The sequence below is a fragment of the Typopeltis vanoorti genome, chromosome 9 (assembly GCF_054136105.1).
Source record: "Typopeltis vanoorti isolate ZY-2024b chromosome 9, IOZ_Tvanoo_1.0, whole genome shotgun sequence".
Taxonomy (NCBI): Eukaryota; Metazoa; Arthropoda; class Arachnida; order Uropygi; family Thelyphonidae; genus Typopeltis; species Typopeltis vanoorti.
The window spans coordinates 137,827,744-137,846,516 of record NC_143557.1 but is presented as its reverse complement, the minus strand read 5'-3'; the positions used below and the strand labels follow the sequence as shown (position 1 = coordinate 137,846,516).

General features: G+C 34.5%; 1 protein-coding gene across 3 annotated transcripts in view; it reads left to right on the top strand.

Moving 5' to 3' along the window:
• The window catches only part of Tep2 (Thioester-containing protein 2), a 320,565-nt gene that overhangs the window by 74,192 nt on the left and 227,600 nt on the right, over window positions 1–18,773 (top strand). For all 3 annotated transcript variants that reach the window (XM_090397649.1, XM_090397651.1, XM_090397650.1), the window contains exons 4-6: window positions 7,391–7,416; window positions 7,721–7,871; window positions 14,421–14,494. In XM_090397649.1, coding sequence (XP_090253775.1) covers window positions 7,391–7,416; window positions 7,721–7,871; window positions 14,421–14,494 — 251 coding nt within the window. The remainder of the gene's footprint in view (window positions 1–7,390; window positions 7,417–7,720; window positions 7,872–14,420; window positions 14,495–18,773) is intronic.

Here is an 18,773-nt window from a genome sequence, read left to right as displayed (position 1 = left end):
GAAGAAAATAGTGATATGACAAGAAACGGCAAGGTTGTACATGAGAATTATGAGAGTGTGAATGTAGAAAGTGTGAATGATAGTATTAATAGTTTCTCAGAGAATAAAAAAGATGAGATAGATGCATTGAGTGAGATCGCGTTGTTGAATGGTGCGATAGAAAGGGCAAAACAGCAGCTAGAGTGCATGAACAAAAGTCGACTGAATGAACCAACCAATAATAAAAGGTATGACAGGAAAAATAGGCCTATGAATGTGAATATGAACAAAATGAAGGATAGAGTGCTGTATGGAGACTCGTTAGTACGAGGTGTGTTAGTAGAGGATATGACAAAATCGTATCAACCTGGTGCGACCATAAAGGATGTAACTGAGTCTATTAGAGAGCAAAAGGAAAGGGTGAAAGAAATGATTTAAAAGGAGATAAAATGGAAATGATAGAAGACCTGAATGAATTGTTTGAGGTAGCAAAAGAAAAGAGTGAGAGAGTTAGAACGATTAGTCTTTTGCCACGGTATGACAGTGAAATGTTTAAAAGGAGGGCCATAATTGCGAATGACTATGCGTGGGTTATGTATGACGAGTGGCGTGGAATTTGTGGACGTGTGGAGTGAGTTTGATGGGCGAAAGGATCTATATAAGATGGATAGCTTGCATTTGAATGGTTATGGTGTAAGAAGACTTGAGAAAGTGTTGCTGAATGTAGTGGATGTGCAAATTCAGCGAACTAGATTTGTTAAGGGGGGGAGCTAGTGGGATTGAATGTGATGGGTATAGTGTGTTCAGGAATGACAGAATAAAATGGGGGGAGGAGTATTGTTGATGATAATTGATGAGCTACAGCCAAGGAGAATAGAAGTTGAATTGCAGGATAGAGAAAAGAGCACATTTGAGGCCATTTGGTGTGAGATTGTGGCTAGCAGAACTAAATATACAATTGGGTGCTGCTGGAGACCAGATGATGGAAAAGATGGTGGTGACAGTATGCACAAGCAAATAGAAGAAATGAGTGGAAGGAGGGTGATTATTATGGGAGATTTCAACTATGGTCGCATTGATTGGAGTGAGGAGAGGACACACGGGAGGAAGGAATTGGATTTTATGCGGTTATTAAGGGATAACTATCTGCGACAGCATGTAATGGAAAATACTAGGGGTCAGAGAGTGCTTGACCTACTAATTACATCTGAGGATTGACTGTAACAAATATGACCACATTCTTACCAATCGGTGAGAGTGATCATAGGGTCTTGATGTGGGAGGTGGCTAAAGGTGTAGAATTTTCAATTAAGACAGGGTACATGTGGAATTATCGGGCTGGAAAGTATGGCAAGCTTAGGAGTTTGATTGGCTCAGTGCATTGGCCATGCAGGCTGAAGAGAATCCTAAACAGTTTTTTAGATATGTAACAAGTAAAAGGAAAAATGCACATGGCAGAATGATTTTAAAGAATGCCGATGGTAGGGAGGTAACTGAATCAGTTGAGATAGCTGAGTTACTGAGTGAGCACTTTGCAAGAATATATCATCCAGGTGGTGACATTGCAGAAACGAATAAACCAGTAGATTATACGGGAATTGTGGTGGATGAAGTGGAGGTGAGTAGTCTATTGCATAACCTCAATGTCAATACATCTGTGGGATTGGATGGTATACCAGCTCGTGTAGTATGAGAAGCAGCTAAAGAATTGTCAGTACCCTTGACCATTTTGTTTAATTTGAGTCTCGGGTCTGGGTTAGTCCCGAGCGGGTGGAAGGAGGGGAAAATAGTTCCACTGCATAAAGGTTGTTCCAAGACTGCTGTTGTAAATTACCGACCGATTAGCATATCAGGAATCATTGTCAAGGTCTTAGAGAAATTAGTCAAGAAAAGAATACAGGATTGGATAGATGAAAATGGGATATTGTATGGGGGACAACATGGTTTTGTGAAGGGTAGATCATGTCTCAGTAACTTGCTCATGTTTTATAACACAGTGACGGCTGAACTGGATAGGGGTAATGGGTTTACAGTGATACTACTGGACCTTGCCAAGGCCTTTGACATGATACCACATGGAACCCTAATCAGTAAACTGGAGCAGATGGGGATAGATATAGGGTTGGTAAGATGGATAGGAGGGTGGTTGAAGGAGAGATACCAGAGAGTGGTTTATTCAGGAGTGGAGTCAAAAAGACGTCTTGTGACTAGTGGAGTGCCGCAGGGCTCTGTTCTTGGACCAATGCTTTTCAATTTGTTCATCAATGATATTGGAAATGATTTGAGAGGAAGTATTCACTTGTTTGCTGATGATGCAAAGTTGGGTAGAGCAATTCTGAGTGCACAGGATGTCAAAATTTTACAGGATGATTTGGATAGTTTGGAGGACAGGGCTAGGAAAAATGGATGTCAGTTTAATGTGGCAAAGTGTAAGGTTATGCGGATGAAAAGAATAGCAGCAGTATATCGCATTGGTGGAACCGTACTCCAGGAGATTGAGGCCAGGGATTTGGGAGTGCTGGTGGATAGGGAGTTGAAGTTTAGGGGGCACATTGCAAAAGTGACTAAAACAGCTCACCAAATCACTTGGCTTCTGAAAAATACTTTAACATGCAGAGACAAACAAGTTGTTGTTCCTCTGTATTGAGCCTTGATAAGACCCCCATCAGGACTTCTGTGCCCAGTTATGGGCACCAGGGTTTCTTCATGATGGGGAGGAAGTGGAGAGTGTCCAGAGACGAGTGACCAAGATGATAGCAGGTCTGTGGAATGAACCTTATGAGAATAGGTTGTGAATTTGTGGGTTGCAGAAATTGGACGATAGGCAAAGGAGGGGTGATATGATTGAGACATTCAAATTACTAAAGGGTTTTTATAAGATTGATCCAGAAGATATTTTTGAAAATATGACTGGTGGTGGGAGGACTAGGGGCAATGCATGGAAGCTGGGCAAGAACGTGGTTGACAAGGGTGTTAGAGCTAGGTTTTTTACTTGGAGAGTGGAGAATGAGTGTATTAAGCTTCCAGAATCTGTTGTGGGTGCTACGACCGTGAATGAGTTCAAGGCAAGATATGATAGATACTGTGTGAATGTTGAATAGTTGTTCCAGACATGATGTTAGGGCCTCCCTCGATGAGTCTGTCGACTCCTTGGAGTTTCCCGGAACAACAATAATAATAATAATAAAAGTTGAGCAGCTCTCAGATGTGAACTGTAGACTAAAATACACAAAGATTATTGAAGAAAAAATGAAAGAGTTTGAGAGAACAGGAATCAAACCTTGGAGATTCAGTGGCAAACTCTGAAGAAAACATTGATTGATTCTGCCAGAGAGACATGTGGTGAGATTGTCTGCAAGGATAAAAAAAATCAGAACTCCCTGGTGGACACAGGAAATTAAAGAGGCAGTGAAGGAAAAGAAGAAAGCATATCAAAAGTTCCTGGCAAATAAGTCAGCTTGTACTCTTAGAGAATACAGAGACAAATGCAAGAATGCTAAACACTGTATAAAACTAGCTAAACAAAAGTCATGGGAGGACTTTGGCAAGAATATAGAAAATAAATATCAAGAATGTTGCAAAATATTCTGGAGGTTGTTGAAGAAGCTTAGGAATGGAGGAAAGAGTGCTGTAAAAGGAGTTAGAGATGATAAAGGTGACATGAAAACGGGAGAAAAAGATATCCTTGAAGTATGGAGTAATTACTTTGAAAAACTGCTAAATGAAACAAGCAGTGATGACAGCACAGTGATAAAAAAAAAAACACTGACCAAGCATGCAGTCAGGAATAGATATCCATACTTGAAGTAGAAGAAGCCATCAAAGGCTTGAAATGTGGAAAGGCAGCAGGAGTAGATGATATTTGACCAGAAATGCTGAAGTATGGTGGTGTAAGAGTCTTACAGTGGCTGCACTGCATAGTTCAGAAAGCGTGGACAGAGGGAAGAATTCCTGATGATTGGAGTAGAGCTCTCATAGTACCCATATGTAAAAAGGAAATAAAACTGAATGTGAGAATTAGAGGTATTTCCCCAGTGAGTGTTCCTGGCAAGATCCATGCAACTATACTTGAGAAACGGTGAGAAGAATTGTGGAAGGAAAGCTTGGTGAAGAACAAGGTGGATTCAGGCCAAATAGAGGCTGTCAGGATCAGATCTTCACTTTACGACAAATAGTCGAGAAAGCATGGGAATATAACAAAGATCTGTATTTAAGTTTTGTCGATTTGGAAAAGGCATATGACAAAGTACCAAGAGAGAAGCTATTCAATACATTACAGTTATATGGTGTCAATGGGGCATTATATCAAGTAATACTTAGTCTTTATTTGAGTTGTAAGTCAGCAGTTAGAATTGAAGGAAGTACAGGAAGATGGTTTAATGTTAAATCTGGTGCGAGACAAGGATGTACATTATCCCCTCTGTTATTCATTATCTATATGGATCGCATTATGAAGGAAAGCGGTTTTAAACATGATATCAAAATTGGAGATGTTAATGTCAGCTCTTTGTTTCATGCAGATGATGTTATACTTCTAAATAAATCTGCTACAAGTCTGCAAGATTCTCTGACTAAATTGAATAGCTGTTGTAATAGATATGGTATGAAGGTCAGCAATAAAAAGACAAAGACAATGAAAATAGGCACAATCATTGAAAATGTCAACTGTGTTGTGAATGGAGACCTGTGGAAGAAGTGAAACATTTCAGCTACTTAGGCATGATTTTTACTGAAGATGGTAAATTAAATATAGAAATAGACAACAGAATCAGCAAAGCTGGTATGGTAGGAAGTCAACTGAATAAATTCATATGGAATAAGAGAGAAATTAGTTGTAATTCTAAATTTGCTATATACAAGACAGTGTTCAAACCAGTTTTAACTTATGGATCTGAGAGCTGGGTCAGAAGTAAAACACTTGACCAAAGACTAGAGAACGCAGATATGAGAGTCCTGAGAAAGATTATAGGCATGAGCAGATGGCATCAATGGCAATATCATATTAAAAACGAGGATATTAGGAAAGAACTTGACCTCGTCAACATCCAATAATGCATTAGCAGAGCTAATCTCAGTTGGTATGGTTGGGCGAAGAAAGATTAGCAAAACAAGTGTTGTCTGCCAGGTTGGCAGGAAAACGACCCTGAGGAAGACCAAGATATAGGTGGATTGATACAGTACAAAGTGCCTTAGACGATAGAAATATAAGATCTGATAATGTTGGAGTCTTGACAAGTAACAGACTGATTTGGAGGAAAATTGTAGATAGGAAGTTAGTAATGATGTAATTTTTTTCATGTAGTACTGTCATATCCTGTACACCCCCTTGAGGGTACAATGCAGGAATTTGATGATGGGAAGGATGAAAGGAATAAACGCAAAGTTATCAATGTCAAGTCTTAGAAAAAGTTTTCCATATCCATTATTTTGAAATAGGTTATTAGGGTATTTTATGGTATTTCCTCTTACAGTAAACGTGTTTTATTTTGTTTTCTATGCATGTGCGGCTCTATGGTTGAGAGTTATTCACTACACTACTTGTCCACATCTCCTCCCTTTTTTTGACCAAAGCTCTTCATAAATACACACATGCACAACTACAGGGATGACAAGCTGTATAGTAACTTATTGCACCATCCATAATACTACAAGTGTAAATTGGATATTTATCTGTAACAAATCTATATTCATGCCAATTTTTTTCCTTAGTTATCTACTTATATGCAAATGTTCATATCTGATTAATGTAGTTTGAAATTTAAATGAAATTTAAACACAAATTTAAACAATTATGTTTAAATTTCAAACACAAGTCATTACAATCAAGTAATTGTAGAAATTGCTTGAGTCAATATTGTGCAAAAGTTAATATGAATAATTGCCAACACTTTGCTAAGGCTTTAAACTCAACACTATTTCTTAACTGTACTAATCTCAATCTTAGAATAATATTTTTACAACTGGTATGATGTATCCTCTAAAAATTCCTGATGTAGACGTAATCTAGAAGATAATCCAGCTACAACTCGCAGGCTCATTCTGGATCACTTGCATTTTATTTGTATCCCATGCATCTGTAGGTGTTTTCATCGGTGGTGCTGCATTTTCCTCTAAGCCTGTCACAATAAGCAGTGTGTCAATATTCCAGGTTTAAGCCTATTCAACCAATTTTTCGTCTTTAATTCTTTCAGTTGGTGCAACTACCACCAGCTGTTCAAGAAAGGAAGGTTCATTCTTAACCATATGTTTATACATCGTACTTAAGTGCCACATGTTTACAACCTCTTGCATGTTTAATATTTGGAAAACTTTATAGCCATACTGTAGGACATTCATAGATTTTAGTAAGAAGGCAACGCATTGATGTCTAATAAAATTTTTGGTAAATGAAATTCAGTATTCACTGAAGACTTAATTTCCCAATGATGTACTGTTGATTATATAGTGAACTAACTGTTTAGTGTCATTTGAAAGATCCCCATCTGTGACTACAAACAGCATATTCACCAGAACATCAGTGTCAAAAAGCTAATTTCGTTATTGATGTAAAATCTTTATTTGCTACAGTAGTTAGCTCTTGTTACTGTGAATAACATTTCACCACTCTGAATTAGAAGACCCCCCCCCACATCACATTTCATCTTATCTTATAATCTGGCCATCTCACCTATACATTTCTGCTCGAAATGCTTTATAATATGCTGAATGCCTCTAATCTTTTTGAAGGAAAGATGACTGATATCAGTATTGCAAAACTAGTGTGTATTACACAGTAGCTCCATCTTAAAGAATTCTAAGTTGGTGAAATTTTGCATACTACTAATGCACTATAATTGTAAACTATAATGCATTAGGCTAATGATTGTTTTTTTACATGTTATTTATTTTTTACACAATCCAGAAATCCTGCTCTTGAGATCAAACATGGAACTTTTTCACGTCACTTCACACCCCATAATAAGTGGAGTATTTGTCTCACTGTGCATTGAAATTCATATTTTGCCTAAAGACGATTACAAACATCCATAACAGGATTTAAACCTGCAGCTTGCTGACTTAAGAACAGGTTTGCTAACTAACCAGGCTAGTCAGTGCTCCATATTTGAAACTAATTAATGAGATGGGCATGTATGTGTAGGGGCAAGATTACCTAGATTAACGTAAAACAATTTACTGACATACAGTAATCAGAATTGTTGAAATTTGAACCATCCATGTGTAGGTACTTTCAATTTAGAGAACCCCAAATGTTAAAACAGTTGTAAAATAGTTGAAGTATATGCTGCTTATTAGAAAGAAAACTGAATTTTTCAGTTTTCTTTCTAAGTTAAATGCTGTATGTTTGAAATCATTTATGTAAAAGCAATTTGAACCATTATATATTCATTTAACAAATTTTATTCCTTTTTAGGTGACACACAGATTATAAAATTTGAGGTAAGAATAGTTAACTGTAAAATTCAATAATACATTATTAGTTTAACTGCATTAAAAAATGCAGTTAAGCATTAACATGATTTTATTAAATATTTTCATTATTTATTTTAAAACTGTCCACTCTTTTGGTAGTATTCATTCTCTAAATAAAACCATTGGTTCAGAAGGAAATCTTTCAATGAGGAGTCTGGAGTGGGATTATTAAGATGCATGCTAAACAATTTAATTCTACACATCAAGTTATAGGCTGTATGTTATATTAAATCTCAGATATCTACTTTAATATTTGTTTTATCCCAACCAGATTGGTGAATGGAGTCAAGGTAATTATAGTTTGATTGCAACTTTAAGTGGAGGAATAAATACAAATAATCAGACATCTCTTACATATGAACAGAAGAGTTACTCAGTGTTTGTTCAAACTGATAAAGCAATTTATAAACCTGGACAATTAGGTAGGTTTAAAGCAGTATATAACTTACTTTATCTATAAATGCTTTATATAAATATAATATCAATACTTTTAGTATTTTGCACTTTATAGTGCAGTTTTAATTTAATAATTGGTGATCTTAATTATAAGACACTGTGTGTGTGTGTGTGTGATGGCCTCATTTAAATTTAAAATTTTATGTTGAACAGCTTATCATTTTACACAGCGACCATAGATGGCAACACTATCGGCAAGATTTTTTTCCTAAGTTGGTTCATCTGTCATAAGCATCCATGTGAAATTGCAAATCATTCTATCAAGTAATTTGTTTTATACAGCTGCCTGATGCAAATGTGTCATCTGTATCCCTTGAAATGGATAAAATTGAGTATCGTGCAGTTATAAAATTCTTTGTAAAAGAAGGTTGAACAGCAAAAGAAATTCATTCGAAGTTCATAAAAGTTTGTGGGCACTCTCCTTCATTTGACAATTAAGAAATGGTCTGCCGAGTTTAGTATTAAAGCCTTGAAGATGATCCACGTGAAGGATGTCCAAAAAGTGTAACAACACCAGAAATCGTTGATGAAGTGCACAATATGGTATTGGATGACTGGCAAGTCAGAGTGTGTGAAGTTGCTGAGACTATAGGCATTTCAAAAGAAAAAGGATATATTTTGCATGAAGAATTGCATATGAAAAAGTTTGTGCAAGATGGGTACCACACTTGTTCAAACCAGATCAAAAACATGCTTGCATGAAAATCTGAATAGTGCTTGGAGCATTTTAACAAGAATAAAACTGATTTTGTGCATTGATTTATTACTTTGGATGAGACTTGGATTCACCATTACATACCAGAATCCAAGCAGCAGTCAAAACAGTGGAGACTGAAACCAGTTGTTCAGTGCCAAAGAAGACAAAGTCGGTTCCATCAGCAAGAAAGGTTATGGCATCGGTGTTTTGGGATGCTAAAGGCATTTTGTTTATTAATCTTGAAAAGGATAAAACATTAACCAGGGAATATTTTTATGATTTTTTTAACTAGACTAGATGAAAAATTCGTGAGAAAAGACCTGGTTTGCAGAAGAAAAAAATTGTCTTTCATCAGGACAATGCCCACAAAGGTGTTTTGGCAATGGGAAAATTAAGGGATCTGCACTATGAATTGTTGAACATCTGCCCTATTCCCCAGATTTGGCTCTCTGACTTCTATCTCTTCTCAAAACTAAAGCTCTTCCTCGCTGGTCACCTTTTTTCTTCAAATCAAGAGGTGATTGCAGCTGTAAAGGGGTATTTTGAAGATCTTACTGAGAACAACTACACGGATGGGATAATGGCACTGGAGTATTGCTGGAATAAATGTATTAGTTTTTAGGAAGATTATGTTGAAAAATAAAAATAATTTTGACATTATAAATTAGTTTTTTCATTGCTAGGCCAAGAACTTTTCAGACCATCCTCTTATATGCCTTTTCCAGAACATAACCAACATAAGTTGGTTATGTTCTCATGACTTTCAATTTTTTTTAATGTAAGTCTGGAATGGATATGGTAATTCCTCAGTAATCCTCACATTAAATTTTATTTCCCTTATGTATACAATGACAACTCTGCTTTCGTATGGAAATCAACATTCTGAACACTTTTTCTGAATTATAAAAAATTGTAAAATTTAGATAGCTTTTGTATGTCATATTTGAGCATTCTTTAAAGGTACATGTGGCATGACTATAAACAATAAATTACACAATAATGACAGTGATTAACTTTAATGAAATGAAAGTACAGTTATTTTATACTGAAAATAACAGTACATCATCGATGCATAGAAACAAGCAAATCAAAGAAACAGGAATACAAGGTACATACAGCAGTTGGTGGTTTACCAATTAAAAACTGTTGCCGTGTGCTAGAAATTAATATTAATAAATATTAACTATTTTTTTTTGGTTACATAAAATAAAACTTTCGGGAGAGTGACAAGTTCAGATTTGGCTGATGTAAAAGGGGGCCTCGCAACTTTCTTTGAAAAGGTGTTCATATTTAAATTCATATTTATTATAGCATTCATATTTAAATATTAATGCCCAATATGAACCTAATACCTTGTATTCCTGTTTCTTTGATTTGCTTGTTTCTACATATTGATGTACTGCTATTTTTAGTTCAAAATATGTGTACTTTCATTTCATTAAAGTTAATTACTGTGGTTATCGCATAATTTATTGCTTATATTTCAGCATTTCTGTTTATATATCATCTACTTCAGCTAATTTTCTACATTTCAGATTTCTCTTAGGCTTTCTACCTTCATTCCTGGAATTGCATATCTGCTGAATATTGTCATCAGTTGTAGAAAGTTTTTTACCTTGGGTATACTATATGTTAAAGATACCAAGCAATTTTATAAACTTGGTTTTGATCCTTTTTCCCCAAGTAAGCAAACAAGCAAGTAAGTGAAGTTTGCGCCTGAAGTATTTTCAGGTCTGAGGCAACTCATGGTAAAGGTGGAATAAGCTCTGATCACTTAGTACCTTCCATAATGCAAAGCACATCTCCTTGTGGACATGTATGATGCTATGCATACTTAAAATTTATAAGTTCTGCATTACTTCAACCTTGGCATCTCAGGGTCTGGCTCCCACTGACGAGACCTCAATGAAAGTTGAAACTAGTCTGGGTAGTGGCCATTCCCTTAATGCAGAGGTCTGAAATGCAGAAAAGGGCTAGCCAGTTAGATGTATATCAGACATGGACCGTATTCAATATTATTCTGTGAACCAAAACATAAGCTTTAAAAAAAAAAAAGCTCTAACAAAGGCCCTTTTGTTGCTCGGCCTTTACGACGTAAACAGTTACACCACCATTTTTATTTTTAAATTTTAGAAAATATAAGTTCAATTACATTTTATTCATACTTTAAGAAAATTATTTAAATACATAATTTTGACTTACAAAAATAAAGATTTATATATACGAGTCCTTTTTTTTTTTTAATTTGATTTTGATCCTGAAACCTGACATCTTTTACTCTGTATTAACATGTCAATATCTGCTTTTTCGTTTTGTATTGCAATATAAAAAAATTGCTTTCAAAGAAATGCCTTCCCCCATTTTTCTTGAAAAGTTCTGCCGCCTTTGATCTATTTTTCTTTTTTTTTTTTTAAGTTTAAATTCAGACAGTGTTATGGGCAAAAAAAATATAAGTTATTGAGGTAACTTTTTATTAACACACTATCATATTACAAGGGTAACCTGTAACTTGTGACATTGTATCATGTGGCTTAAAATGGCTGCGTGACAAGTAACTTCCATTCAGTGTTGCCAACATTTGATGATAGAAACATAATACAAAGAATTATAGTAGCAAGTTTTACTTTTGTTTAAAGCTGTCATAAAACATTTAGAAGTTTGAATTTTTTCTGTTTTAATCCCTGCAAGATGTTAGAAACATTCTTTTTTAGAAAAGAAATCATTAAGGTCATGACCTGGATACTAAGCCTTCGCAGATCGTATCCTGCCCCTGCAGGCGCTGCCAGTTCGCGACCCCTGCCTTAATGCATAGCATCATACATCTCTGCAAGGAGATGTGCTTTGCATTATGGAAAGCAAAAGTTCTGATCACTAAAGAAAGTGATCAGAACTTATTCCACTTCACGAATTGCCTCAGGCCCGAAAATACTTCAGGCGCAAACTCGATTGACTTGTTTGCTTGCTTGGGAAAAAAGGATTAAAACCAAGTTTATAAAATCGCTTGGTATCTTTAATGTATTGTCATCAGTTATTCAGCTTTTTCTCCCCTTGGAACTGAATAAATAACTCATGGTCGCTTAAATGGGAGAGGAAATATTATCAAAACAGATGTTTGATGGCAGGAAAAAGATGCAGCAGAAGACCAAGATCTAGGTGGATTGATTCAGTCAGAAGTGGCTTAGAACTGAAATGTTAGCATTCCAATATTGTGATATCTGACAAATAATAGACTAATTTGGAGGAGAACTGTTGATACGAGATTAGTAACGTAAACATATTCATGGAATACTGTCATAGTAACCTGCACCCCTTGAGGGTATATTTCAGGAAATTGATACTTCTTCAGTTAAATAAGTTCTTGAAGTAATTACTGAACCTGTCCAGAATATCTTAATTTTTTTTCACCTGATTTATGGTAGTCTTTCTTAAATCATGACTTTTATCAATAGCATCCAGAATGTTTTGCCAACTGATTATTTTCTGCATGCCAGATTTTCCCATGGTGTACTATTTAATAACTTTCCCATTTTGTTTTGTATTTTGTAACTGAATCTGCTTATTTAGTTGTCAAGCCATTTGTTTTTTTTCCCTTGGATTTCATAACATTCTCAAGCAGAGGTCACTTTTCACAATATTCCTTGATCTCTAAATTTATTTCTAGTTCTTAAAACTTTAGACTTCCTATAATTGTATACAGGTGACTCTTATTGCACCTAACACTGATATAACAATTAATGCTTGAGCATTAATTGTTATATCAGTCACTAGTAATACTATTTCACAAAGACTTCTGTGAATTCACTTTTTACATCAATCTCCCACACAAGGTTACAAAACTCAGAATACAAATGTTCCATTTTATGAACATAGAGGAACACAAGTTTTATTAACTTATTGATTGTAGCAAAATCTTCAAAATATGTATTTCAGTTAATTAAAAATGAGTATCAAACTGAAAAGAGAAAAATGCACAAGTTTTAAGAAAATAATTAAAGCTGAGCAACATTCAAGTGTGAACATGCAATGAAATATGATCAAATCCCTATAAGTTTGCTACAGTGCTGCTAGGTCTTTTCCTTGGCATGAAACCTTCACCTATTGCACCTTTCAGTAGGACTATATGCATGGTTGGCACATTTTTTGATTTTGAAATTTGCCCATGTTATTTTACAAAAAAAATTGTCCTCCCATTCAAGAATACTGTAGTTAATTCATTGAATACCTGTTTTTCTACTGTTCTTATATTAATGTGGTTACACTTGCTTTCCTGTAATCATTGTGTTGATAAATCATATTTAAAAATCATAAAATAGGTGATCCTTTTAATCAAGTAATAAATAGCATTATTCGCACACTGGATTTATTTTTATTTCCACCTCTTTTGAAGTAGTTGCAGAGATATCACTATCCAAATTGGCTCCCTGATAAGCAGCATTCTTTACTTATAATCCTACAATCCTGAGGGAAGGGAAGGAAAACAAGTGCAAGTTAAATTCTGCACACAACAGCTATTAGTTTTTTTTCCCTTTCAGATTTTTCTATCAGTATGATTGGTTTTTGTTTTCATTTTCCTCCACTAATATTTGTATATTTAAATATACAATATATCTCTGAAAGGTATTCAGCTTTTTTTTTTTTTTTTTAAGCATTTCTCCACTTTCAATGAGTCATTTTTAGCTTGCTCAAAACTAAATAGTGATTACTTTCTGTTTTAAATCCCTCTGTGCTATTTCTCCTGAATTACTGAATATGTCATTATCAGCAATGTTAGATTTTTATTTCTTGTGAATTTGTCTTTATGCAGATTAGTGACTAATCTATCTTGGATAGAAATCTAGCAGGAACTTATTAGCTTTGCTTTTATTTTAAATATTTTCTTAGAAAATTTCTATATCTGATATTTATTTCCTGCTTCCTGCTGTTAATATTTCTAAAAAGAACAAGCTTTCCCTTTTTTCGGTGTCTCCTGCCTTCTCTAATGACTCAAAATTCCTTTACTTCCTTTCCACTCAGAAGTTAGACAAGTCTCATTATCCAATTCCCTATTTTGAAATTTGCTCACATTCTGTCAAAAAATGTCTGCCAGATGAGAAGTTTATCTTTGCATTTAGCATTGAATACTATTACCACTTTCCTTTCCTTGATAACTACTGCCCAAATATAACTATTTAGCAGTATCCCACCTGTTTCAGTTTGTCTTGGCAACACCAATTTCAACATGACACTGAATTTTTTCTGCTAGTTTCACTTTCCCCTTGACCTCTTATATTAAGATGCCTATCTTCACTTCTGCTGAAACTGAATTTGAATTTGTTCCATTAGTTGACTTTATTGGTCTTTATATGGGGACCCATCCCAAACACTTTTCCTCATAACCACATCAGGAGTCTTGTTTAACCAGGTGATTCCTCAGTTGTCATGTCATGTACCATTATTTTTTTCTTTTACTGCTCAACCTAAAAGCTAATTGTTACCAGTTGTGAAGCCTCATCATATATATATATATATATATGGGGCATCTTGAGTAGAAATTAAAATATTTGAGGACCAGTTTACATTTCATACACATTTGACCAAGAAAATAATTTAGGTGACATACATTTTTTTCATTCATATAAAATTCATATGTTGTCTTGATATTTAATACTGTATAGATTAAACATTATCTATCAAATTATTTATTACTTGTATAAAGAAATGCACAACAAAATAACATGTAATGTTTTTTTTAAATTAGTACATTTTTTAACTAAATGATGTACTTAGTGATAATTTGTAGGAAGTAAATTTATCTACATATTGTTATATTCTGTTTCAGTTCAGTTCAGGGTCATTGTTGTAAATCCATACTTGCTTCCAGGAGTCACAGGAGCTATTGACATATTTATAACAGTAAGTATTTTTTATATACACTCATTCATAGAAACTGCATCACCTTACATACAGTTTTTAGTAGTTAAAAAATGGCAATTTTCATTGGTTTGTCATTAGATATTTTGTTGTATCGCATCATCTATCATTCCCATTATATAATGGGAATGATAGATGATAGAACACACAGCAAATTTTGAGGCAGAGCCACTTTAGAACTATCTCAGCATGGTATAGACAGTAGCTTTCTTCCTTTCAGCAGTCATAGACTGACTACAGGAGACCCTTTTAGCTATTTCATGAGAGGAATAACCTTCTCTATTCAAAGCTTGAATCACACTTTTTTCTCCAAGGTATTAACTGCAAATAACTAGCCATAGCGATCATGAGAAAATGCAAAAAAAGAGCTCATGCTGTCTATATTTATTGCATAAAAAATCCTGACAATAGCAGCAACTATTACATTATACAGAAACCATCATCAACTATTACATTATACAGAAACCATCATCTATCATTCCCATTATATAATGGGAATGATAGATGATGGTTTCTGTATAATGTAATAGTTGCTGCTATTGTCAGGATTTTTTATGCAATAAATATAGACAGCATGAGCTCTTTTTTTGCATTTTCTCATGATCGCTATGGCTAGTTATTTGCAGTTAATACCTTGGAGAAAAAAGTGTGATTCAAGCTTTGAATAGAGAAGGTTATTCCTCTCATGAAATAGCTAAAAGGGTCTCCTGTAGTCAGTCTATGACTGCTGAAAGGAAGAAAGCTACTGTCTATACCATGCTGAGATAGTTCTAAAGTGGCTCTGCCTCAAAAATTGCTGTGTGTTGTCCAGGGGACTGTGAAGAACAAATTGGAGTTGTGATAAACTCTAACTCAGGATAAGATTCGTTTGACAAAGTCTGATAGCCAAGCACTCTAAAAAGAAACCAAGCCCTTGTTAACCCCAAAAAAAAAAAAAAAAGATTGGCTTGGTTAAATTGGTACAAGGAGCATGCCAAATAAACCCCTGATCATTGGAAAAGAGTTTTTTTTTTTTTTTTTTTGCAGAGCACTGATGGCAGACAGACGATTCCAAGATAATCAGGACAGTTCTCAGTCAGATGATCTGGACTGCATGTCGTATCATGGTGGTGGTCGTTTGCATTTCACAAAAGGTTCAGTGACTGTATAAGTATACTAGAAAATTTTGGAAGAATTACTGCCTGTTATCAGACTGCTTGACCGTAATGACAAACTACATCTTTCAGGATGACTGCCCCTTGTCATAGGGCAAAAAGTGTAAATAATGCTATTATAACCCTAAAATTTGCCATATGAATTGAGTTTAATACTTTAAAAAGTTTTAGGTTTTTTTTTTTTGTTGCATGTTAATAAGTGGCTCAATGAACATTCGATTCAGTGACTACCATGGCCAGCTATGGAAACAGCCCAGATCTCAACCCCATTGAGAATTTGTAGTACCAAATGAAGACTGAAATACACAAGAAGCCAAAATACTTAAGGAGCTCAAAGAAGCCATTATAAGGGTGTGGAACCATGAGCTGACGGTTGCATTCATCAAGAAATTGATTTTGTCAGTGACCTGCTGATGCCAAGTTGTTTAAAAAAAACAAGAGGTCCACACTCCATTTTGAAATATTTGTCAGGTTTGTTGTCATTTCCTAATTGTGTTGCATCAAAAAAAAAAGCCAAATATTAATCAAAAATAAGTTATATTACCTTCATTATTTGCGACAATTATGTTATACCTTTTCAAATAGGCATTCAAATTTAATTACCAAAAACACATGTTTAGAGCAAGTGATATTTCAAAGTAATTCCAGAATTACTTTGAAAGTAATTCTGGAATGGGATTCCAGAATTACTTTCAAAGCATCTAACTTATCCCAATAAATGATTGCCACACACCCAGTTATTGTAAGTGTTAAAATTTATCAACAGTATTGCAAGTAGATTTCAAGTGACTAATAGATTTTGGTTGCAGTTTTGAGTTCTTATAATGTAAATCAGCTAATCTCAATATAGCAATCCTGGATGTTTGGCATCATTTCTAATGTATTTATTATTTTGAAGGAAGTAGTTCATAAACTACAGGTGTAATTAATTTCAAAATGTTGAGTTGTAGGATTAGAATATAAAGCATAATGTAAATCAGGTTGTAGGATTTATATTCTTAATCCTACAACCCAATTTTAGAATTTGGTTTTTTTCTTTTTTGTGATTTTTAAATTGAAGCCTGAACATTTCATCCTTGACTCATGTGATGTACAACTGCTTTTTTATTATTAGTCTCCTATCAACAGTTTTCTTCCAAATTAGTCTATTACTTGTCAAAATACCAATATTGTATCTAACAATTTATGCATGTAAGTCACTTCTGGCTAAATCAATCAACCCAAACCTTGATCCTCTTTTGGGTCTCTTTCCTGCCATCTTGGCATCAAATACCTGTTTTGCTAACTTATCCTCTCCCATTCCATTTAAGTGGCCAACATCACCTTAGATTAGGTCTACTTACATATTCTTTACAGTTAATAGTTCTGAGAGTTGAGTTAGAAATAACGCACTTGATGAAAAACTAACCACAGATGAGTTCTGAGAACGTTAGGAATGAATGGTATCAATGGCAGAGTCATATAAAAAATGAAGATATTGACTGACATTGTTAGCATTCACTCCTAACTTTCTCAGAACTCATCTTTGGTTAGTCTTTCATTAAGTGCTTTATTTCTAATCCATATCTCAGAACTATAAACTTAAAACTAGTTTGAACAGCATCTTGTATATTGCTAGTTCAGTGTCTTGGCTAATTTCTTTCTTATTCCATATAAATTTATTCAGCTGGTTCCCCATCATGCCAGCTTTGCTCATTCTGCTTATTTCCAATTTAATTTGCCACCATCACTAAGATCTATGCCTAAATAGCTAAAGTATTTTATTTCTTCTATAGGTCAAGAATGCAGCTGAAATTTTCTATGCTCCTACCTATTTTCAGTTTGATCTTTTTATTGCTGATTTTCATGCCAAATTTATTACAGCCTGTTATTCAGTTTAGTTTGAGAATCCTGAGACTTGGATTGGATGTGTTTAGGAGTACATCTGCACTAAGTTTGATATCTCCAATTCTAATCAGGTTGAAGGCCACTTTCTTTCATAATGTGATCCATATAGATAAGAGTGGAGATAATGTGCATCCTTGTCTTATGCCAGATTTTTCATCAAACTATCTTTCTGTATTTCCTTCAATTCCAACTGCTGACTTAAACTTAAATATAGCTATGTATTGTTCTGTATAATATTCCATTCATCCCATATAATTGTAATGTTTTGAAAAGATTTTCTGTGATCACCATGTCAAAGTTTCTCCTCTGCAATTTTTCTCAACCTCTTTTCAAGTACAGTATACGTGCACAAATCTTGCCTGGAAACACACTTAAAGAAATTCCTCTAATTCTCACATTCAGTTTATTCTCTTTTTTTATAGATGGAAACTATGAGAGCTCTCCTCCAATTATCTGGAATTCGATCTTCTGACTAGGCCCTCTGAATTATGCAGTGTAGCCACTGCATAACTTATCTCCATATTTAAGCATTTCTGGTTGAATATCACATTTTCCAGCTTCCACATTTCAAGCTTGATAGCTTTTTCTATCCCAAGTATTGATATGTACTCTTGTTTGCATTCCTCTTGAAAATTTCTATTACTAATTGTCAGTCTTGTTTCCTTTGTCTTTCAAATCATTACTCCAGACATCTAGGATATCTTTATCTTCAATTTTCATATTGCCTTTATCATTTCTGATTCCTTTTACAGTACTCTTTCTTCCATTTCTAAGCTTTCTCAATAGCCTGCAGAACATTTTGCCACCTTCGTGACATTTATCTTCTGTATTCTTACCAATGTCTTCCCATGACTTTCGTTTAGCTACTTTTATTTACACATTGCTTAGCTTTTATAAATTTTTTCCTCTGTATTCTTTTAGGGCATCTGCTGACTTATTTTCCAGGAACGTTTTGTATGCTTTCTTCTTTTCTATGACTGGACTGCTTCTTTAACTTTTTGTGTTCACCGTGATGTTTTTATTTTTCTATCTGTTACGATAACTTCACTATATACCTCCTTAGCTGAATCAATTTTCTTCAGAGCTTGCTACTGCGACTTTAATTTTTTGTTCTTATTTTCAAAATTAATTGTCTTCTTCAATAATATTTGTATAGTTGAGTCTATAGTTTACTTTTAAAAGCTGCTCAACTTATTCTTCTTGTATCTTTCTTACATACC